At 34.6% G+C, this 7906-nt stretch overlaps 1 protein-coding gene across 1 annotated transcript in view; it reads left to right on the top strand.

Annotated features, from left to right (window-relative positions):
* The window catches only part of SHOC1 (shortage in chiasmata 1), a 142630-nt gene that overhangs the window by 69991 nt on the left and 64733 nt on the right, over positions 1-7906 (top strand). The window contains exons 11-13 of the mRNA XM_069085313.1: positions 154-582; positions 4802-4933; positions 5724-5900. Coding sequence (XP_068941414.1) covers positions 154-582; positions 4802-4933; positions 5724-5900 — 738 coding nt within the window. The remainder of the gene's footprint in view (positions 1-153; positions 583-4801; positions 4934-5723; positions 5901-7906) is intronic.

The raw sequence follows: 7906 nt of genomic DNA, 5'->3' as shown, positions 1-7906 counted from the left end.
TTTAAGGTTTCAAAGCTGAAAGTAGATAAAATTGCCATACGTTATAGTCAAACTATACTGGTTAAACTATCACAGTAAATTATGCTTATTAGGATATTTAGTTACAGAAAGCATGTTAAATATATAATTGGTCTTTTTTTTTTTTATTTTCAGGGCATCTTGAACAAGGACAAGAAAATAACACTGTTGTTAGACTCAAAACCTCTCCTCCTTGTATGGCTTCTACAGAGAAACCTATAAACGATGATTTCTCACTTGTTCAAAAGAGTCCTTCACAAAGTATGCCACGTACCTGTTTTCCTGTTAAAAAACCAACAAGAGAAGATAAGACAAAGAGTGAACCAGAAGAACTAGTTTCTATAATAATCAAAGAGGGGGAAAAGAAAGATACTTATGAATCACTAGACTATAAAGCATTAGCTGTTGAATCATACGCTTCATCAATAAGTCATAATGCATCTTTTGAATCTGGTAGAAAATATGAGGATGATTTGGATCCTTTGAACAACTTTATCATTCTGAGAAATAAACATATGACCATCCTGTCAGAAGCTCAAGTTATGGATGATAGCCAAAAAAAAGGTAAAGGAGTCTTTTAAAGCCCCACACTATTATTTTTCCTCATTCCAAAATGATATTTTCAAGAACCTAATAAGAGAACTCATAGTATCATAAAATGGGAGGAAGTCATATAATTCAGTGAGATTCTAGAGAGGAAAGGAACTACTTTGTGGTATTATTTTAATACATATTTACATGTTTGAAGGTGTAACTGATGGTGTATACATATGTAAAGAAAAACTCATATATATATGTATATATATATATATATATATATATATATATATAACATTTTTTCATACCATGCACATTTTAAAACTTCTTGTGTTTGTAGCTGGAGCTGTGTGGTTGTGTGTGGTTTTTCCTTCATTCTCAAAGAGGACCATGTCATCAGAAAGATGATGACATGACTTGTAATTGAATTGGATTTAAGTGAGGGCCAGTTGTGCAAAGTCACCAGACTCACTCTCTCCTCCAGAGTTATCTCGATCCAGTGACCAGATATAGATCAGGATAACTGGAGATGGTCCAGGATGCAATGGAAACCTTGGCCTTTTTAAGCTAAGGTCTTTTTTGTTTTGTTAGACAGACAGACAGACAGATAGATAGGTAGATAGATGTGTGTAAATATATACACACATGCATATATATACACATATATATGTGTATATACATATATACACATACCACATATATACACACATATAAATTTGATCATCACAACAACTCTGTGTGAAGAGGAATAGTAAGAGATAAGGTTGCCAGGGTAGATAGGTTTGAACTTCATTTTTAGGCAATAGACTAGAGTGTTTTGTAGCAACTATTCTGACTATGCCTTTGCTAAGAGCTGTATCTATTGCCTGATTATTAATAAGAAACACATGAATGGGAACATATGCATATATATATAATTTATACATATATAAACACAAAGTGCTTTGCAAACTTTAAAGTTCTACATCTTTAAAAATAAAATAAAACCAATTAGCTATTAAACAACACTCTAGGCCAAAGAACTACTTTGGACATTCCTACTCCTTGCTTTGTCTCACAATGCCCTAAATATAATAAGTACTCAATAGATGTTGAATTATGTCACCTAGCATTGGTTCAGTACTGATAAACAGGATGTATTCTAGGGGAAATTAATAATCATAGTCTCATGTTATATCTCAACTCTAACAGTATGGATTTATTCAATTCAGAATATATTTATTGAATACTTCCTGAATACTCAGGGAGCAGACAATGAGGAAAAACAATAAGATAAGAGAAAAATAGCAAGAATAATGACACAGTGGTATGTGTGAGTAAAAAAAGTGAATATCACCCAAAGACAGACAGATCACTTCCTGGCAGAGATATTAGGGATTGCTAACTCTGGATTTAGAATAGCACAAATGAATGTAGAACTGTCAGAATAAAAGTTAACAAAGTGTTAGTAGGAATACATTGACAATAAAATATCTCAACTACTAAGAGTTTATAGAAAATGCTAAGGTTAACACTTTAAGATCATAACTGACGTAATAAACTGAGAGCCTTTTTTTACTTGTTATCATTATGTTTATTATTGCTAGCAATAAATAAACAAGTGTTTATTAAACACATATTCAGTGCCAGGCATTGTGCTGAGCAGTTAAAGATGAAGACAGAAGTGAAAGCAGTCCCTGTCCCTAAGGAGTTTACAATTCAGCCAAGGAATACAGCATGTCCCTATATTCATAGATACAAGGTGATTTGGTGCTAGCAGCATCTGGGGCTGTCAGGAAAGCCCCAGTGTAGAAAGTGGCACTTAAGCAAAGTCTTGAAGAAACTAAGGCTTCTCAGAGACAAAGATTAAGAAGAACTAAGTTTTAGGCATCAGGAACAGCCTGTGCAAAGGCATGGAGATGAAAGATGAAGTACTTTGTGTGAGAAACAGTAAAGTAACTGGCTAGACCACAGTGTGGATGGAGATGAATAATGTAAAGCTAGAAAAGTAGGTTGGAGACAGGTTATGAGGGGGTTTAAAATGGCAAACAGAAGGATATATACGTATGTATATACAAAAGCTGTATAAATCAAAATTTCTAAAGATGAAAATATCTTTCTAAACTTAAAATGGAACATTGCTGTTTAGAGATTATATTACCATCTAGTGATCTTAAGAGGAATTGCACCTATAAAAGTTATTTTAGATCTAGCCAATTTTCCTATAAATGTCATTGGGATAATGACTTTTATGGAAAATGGTAATTATATACCCCAAAATAAATTTTATAAAATTTGTTTTTGAGAATATACATACATAAAAATGAAATATTCATTATAGGATAAGTTACATAGTTCTATTTTTTTTTTTTAAAGCAATCAGAGTTAAGTAACTTGCTCAAGGTTACACAGCCAGTTATTTCTGGGTGTGGTGCTGAGTATCTTAGCCCAGATTTGATCCCCAGGTCATCCTGACACTGGAGCCAGTGCTCTTACTCACTGAGCCACCTGGCCGCCCCTAAGCAACTGGGGTTAAGTAACTTGTTCAAGGTTACACGGCCAGGTGTTTCTGGGTGGGTGCTAAGTGTCTGAGCCTGGGATTCGATCTCCAGGTCATCCCAACACTGGAGCTTGTGCTCTTACTCGCTGTGCTACCTGGCCGCCCCTATAGTTCTATTTTTAATTAAATATTTCATTACTAGTGAATATGCTTTCAAAATGACAAATACTGTTAAATGGAATACTTTTAGCCAAAAATGTTTTTATTTCAACTCTGCCAAAAATTAATTTTACATTACCTAAATTTCAGGGCCATATTACAGTAATACAATGTGTCATATTTCTTTTCAGTTTCCCCTGTAGGTAAAATATGGATTATAGATCTAAAAGAGACAATAGAGGCCATCTAGTCCAACTCTCTTCCTTGACAATCGATGAGTAAATAGATGCCCAGGAGAGCTTAAATGACTTGTGCAGGGTCATATAAATATTAAATATCAGAGACAAGATTTGAACCCAGCTCTTCTGCTTCCAGACTCAAAATTCTTTCCACTGTATGATGCTGCCTCCCTATTATAGAAATATAATGAATCTTAGAGATCATTCAGTTCCATTTCCTATCTCAAAGATGAAGAAACCGAGGCTCACAGAGATTTGTTGCTTAATATCCCATAGCTAGTTATTTCCACAGCTAGAGCTAGAAGTCAGATGTTCTGGTACCCAGGGCAGTCAGTACTTTTTCCACTACATTTAAATGTGTCTGTGATCTTGTTAGTTTGTTCACTTTCCTTCATCAAGGAACAACATAATCCATCATCCATGCACTTTTATTCTATATGACTTGACTCTACTAATTCTTCCTATTTAGCTATAAATTCATTTTGTCCTCTAATTTATAATGAGAAAATCATTATACATATTATTCACTCCCTCTAGTAATATATCCATTCATTGAACAAAGAGCTCACATTTAGAGCAGTTAGTATTTATATAGTCTAAAAAATGGGTACTTATATAGTCTTAACACACTCTGCCCTCTCCCTGTCATTTTGTTTACCATCACCACAAAAGTAAATAGGAACTATTTAGGCTGAAAACTATTTTATCTTTTTCTTTGTTTCATGGGTTGCCGTGAAGAGGATGGTGTCTAGAGGACTGGGCCTGGAGTCAGGATGACCTAAGTTCAAATCTGGCCTTAGATATTTACTAGCTATGTGACCCTGAACAAGTCACTTGACCTCTGTTTGCCTCAGTTCCCTCGAACTGTAAAATGAGGATAATAATAACTCCTACCTTCCAAGGTTTTTGTGAGGAACAAATGAGAATATTTGTAAAGTGTTTAGCACGGTGATTGGCACATAATAAGTTCCCTCCCCTTCTCTAGGAGCAAAGAATTCTTCACTAGTTGTCCAGCCTGCTAGTGATAAGCCTCTCCCTACTTAGCTAGACTGGACTTCAGAAAGCGAACACAATCTATCACAATCACGTAGGCTGTTGCTAAAAGTATTTCCCGCATGGTGGAACCTATCAGAGCTTGAGCTTTGCTGCCCTAGCTCTTGAGAACTGGCTACCCCCACTCCATAATGAAACATCTGAGTTTTACTTCATTACTGCTCAAGAAATACTCATTAAGTTAAATTTAATTTTCATGAATTTTAAATGATCTTGGGAGGGTTATAATCTTTTGATTAAAAAGTATTGTTTATTTAAATGATTTATATATGACCTGAGTTTTTCCTGAACAACATAAAAATTTACTGTGTTTTAGAATCCAGAATGCAAAGCAAAGAAGTATATACTCTAACTCTTGAAGAAGAGAATCCTACTGTTTGTAGAGAGCTGTCCCCTGACAAAAATCAAGAAAAGGAGATTAATAATGTCATGGAAATTCAAGCAACTGGTGTGTCATAAATTTTAAAGTTTATTTAACTTTAAAGTACTTCACTAGGATGGCCAAGACTACCTTTATTTATCATGTCCATCACTTTTCTCCATTTGGTTCAGCCCTACCCAGTCAGAGTCTCTTCATCTGTTCACTATTAGCACCTTCAAGCTCTCTCCAATTGTACTTTATGCCTGGAATGCCTTTCATCTCCCCATTCCACCAACTCATCTCTCTCCTATCATTTAAATAAATTCCTACATTTGTCTGAGGAAATAAAACCATTAGTTTCCTCTGCTAATTTTGGAAATGAAGTTTCCATGGCTGTTCTATCTTATCTTTTACCCTTAATTTGTGTTTGGTCAAAATAACTTATTATTGGTTCACATATCAGATTAAGATTATTATTCTATTGTCCATGTGAAAGTATCTGTCTTAGATTTTAAATATATAGCAGAGGGCAGATAATAGGACTACATAATAATCTTGCACAGTACTATGTGGAATTAGATAATTAGTAAATACATTCTAAGAAAATTATAATTGCTCTTTTGTAAGCCTGTCTATAACTATTTAGATTACAGGGCTTTTCCCTTCATAATCCTGAATTATAGAAAATATGCTTCTCATAAAAGAAGCCTCTCATGGCCCCTTGCCTAGAGAAAATTAAGGGTTTAAGGACAAGAATATTGATAGTATCACAATGGGTTTTTTGAAAAGTAATGTAGTTTTTTAAATTGATCAACAAGAGAATAGTATCTGTCTAACAAGTACTAACCTTGACTTTGGCATTTTTGTTTTTTGCCAGATAGCCAGTGCCAGGCATATAGTCTCTTAGAAGCAGTAGCTACTCCTTTATTGAAAGAGCTTGCTTGCCATGATAGTCTTCCTATATCAAACTGGAAATTTGCCACTCTTGGCTTTGACCAAACTAGATTTTTCTTAAAGCAGCAAGAAAAAATAATAAATGACATTTTTCTTCAAGGTGAGTGAAAGTATAAGCTATATTCCTTCAAATATACAGATAAGTGCTTATATATACAGTATATATATTAGTAATGTTACTTTATCTACCAATAGCCTCAATGCTTCATGAAATTCTATAGCTGAAAAATCTACCAACTGGTAACCAACCTAGAATTCTAGGCTGATCCTCAGATAGCAGACAGGGTAGTTTAGTAGGATACATGCCAGAGAGTACTGAATTTGGAGTCAGAGGAACTGGATTCTAATCCCATTTCTGCCATTTACCTACCTATGGAGTCTGGGAAAAGCCCTTAATCTCCTTAGACCTCAGTAACCATTTCTGTAAGATGAGGGTATTAGACTAAGTAACCTTCTAGGTCTCTTCTTAATCTAAATGTAAAAGTTCCTCTGATTGTATGTGTGTACATAAAGAATAACTAATATTTATAGAGGGATGTGTGTGTACTTTACCAACTGTATACAGACTTAGCAAAATATTTTTTAGAAAAGTATTGCATTTATTACCTATTAGTTGTTCATGAAAGCACAGTCTTGATTAAGCCTAGTGATACTACAGCATCAGCCATCCACCAAGCTGCAGAATGAAGAGAAGGTAAAACCACTCAACACTTAATTTTGCTTCTTTTTCCTTTTGACCAAGGAGAACAACCTTTGAACTAAAAGAGTGGAAGAAAAGTAGCTAACAGAGAGCCAAAATCCCAAGTTTACAATGCAATAGTAAGGGAACTGTGTGCTCTAGACATATTCAAGTCACCAGGTCCAGACAGATTACATTCCATGATGCTGAAAGAACTGGTGAATGTGACTACTGAGATACTATCGTTGCTATTAGTTATCAATCTTTGAAGCTTTGGGAGAATGGGAGAGGGGCTGCATTACTGAAAGTAGGAAAATGTCCTGATTTTCAAGGAAGATAATGGAATGTATAGATTTTCAGCTAATGAGCTTGATGTTATTTCTACTACCTTCTACATTCTAGAATATATTACTAAAGAAATGGTTAGTGAATATTTAGAAGAAGAAACAGTAATCAAAATATTTTTCATATTTTTGTCTAATCTTACTTCTCCCGTGTTGAATATATCAGAATAGCTGGGGGATAAGACCTACTACTACCAAGGGTCCCCTCTCCCCTCACTGGTCTTGCCCCAGGTCGTTCTAGAACAACTGGAGAATTTCTTGAGTCTTTGCCTTCCCCATTCAATAGTCACCGCCATTCAAAAAACATCCAAATTGTGTGACTATTTCCACAGCTTGGATGAAATGGGAGTCATCAATTTTATTCCTTCTGGTGAGATAGAGAAATATCTGTTCTGCCACTACATCTTAAGTCCCTCTAGACTCTACCATCTACCTGCTGCTAGGCCTTGCAAAGCCCTAATACTGTTATTTGATCGACTTATTTAATCTAAGGCCTTATCATGCACCTACTCCATTGCTACATTCTTAGGATTTCTAGCACTTTCCATTCCCCATGTAACTGAACTTTGTTTTATGTGTTGTTTCCCCCAGTAAGTGTACAAGTGGTTTGAGAATAGAGACTTGATTTTTCTATGTGTCCTTCACATTAGTGTAGTGCATGGTACATAGTAAATGTTTAGTAAATGCTTTTTTAAGCCTTTTTTACTTTGTGAATTAAAATTTATTTTTTCCATTAACATTTATTCCCCTCCACTGAAAAAAGAAAAACAAAACCCATGTAACAAATATGCAGAGTCAAGCAAAACAAAATATCATATTATCCATGTCCAAAAAATGTATGTCTTATTCTATATATTAAATCCCTCACTTTATGACAGGAGATAGGTAGTATACTTTATCATTCATCCTCTGGAATCACAGTTGATCACTGCATTGATCAGATATTCTATGTCTTTCAATGTTATTCTTTTTCACATTCTTGTTATTGTATAAATTTCCCTCATGGTTCTGCTCACTTCACTCTGTATCAGTTCATACAAGCATTCCCATGTTTTTCTAAAACCATCCCCATTATAATTTTTT

Source organism: Petaurus breviceps, unplaced genomic scaffold, assembly GCF_028583685.1.
Source record: "Petaurus breviceps papuanus isolate PSGF00001 unplaced genomic scaffold, PetGlider_PUasm1.0 175, whole genome shotgun sequence".
NCBI lineage: Eukaryota > Metazoa > Chordata > Mammalia > Diprotodontia > Petauridae > Petaurus > Petaurus breviceps.
Note: the sequence above shows the minus strand (reverse complement) of the source record. Positions and strands in the feature narration are given on the sequence as shown.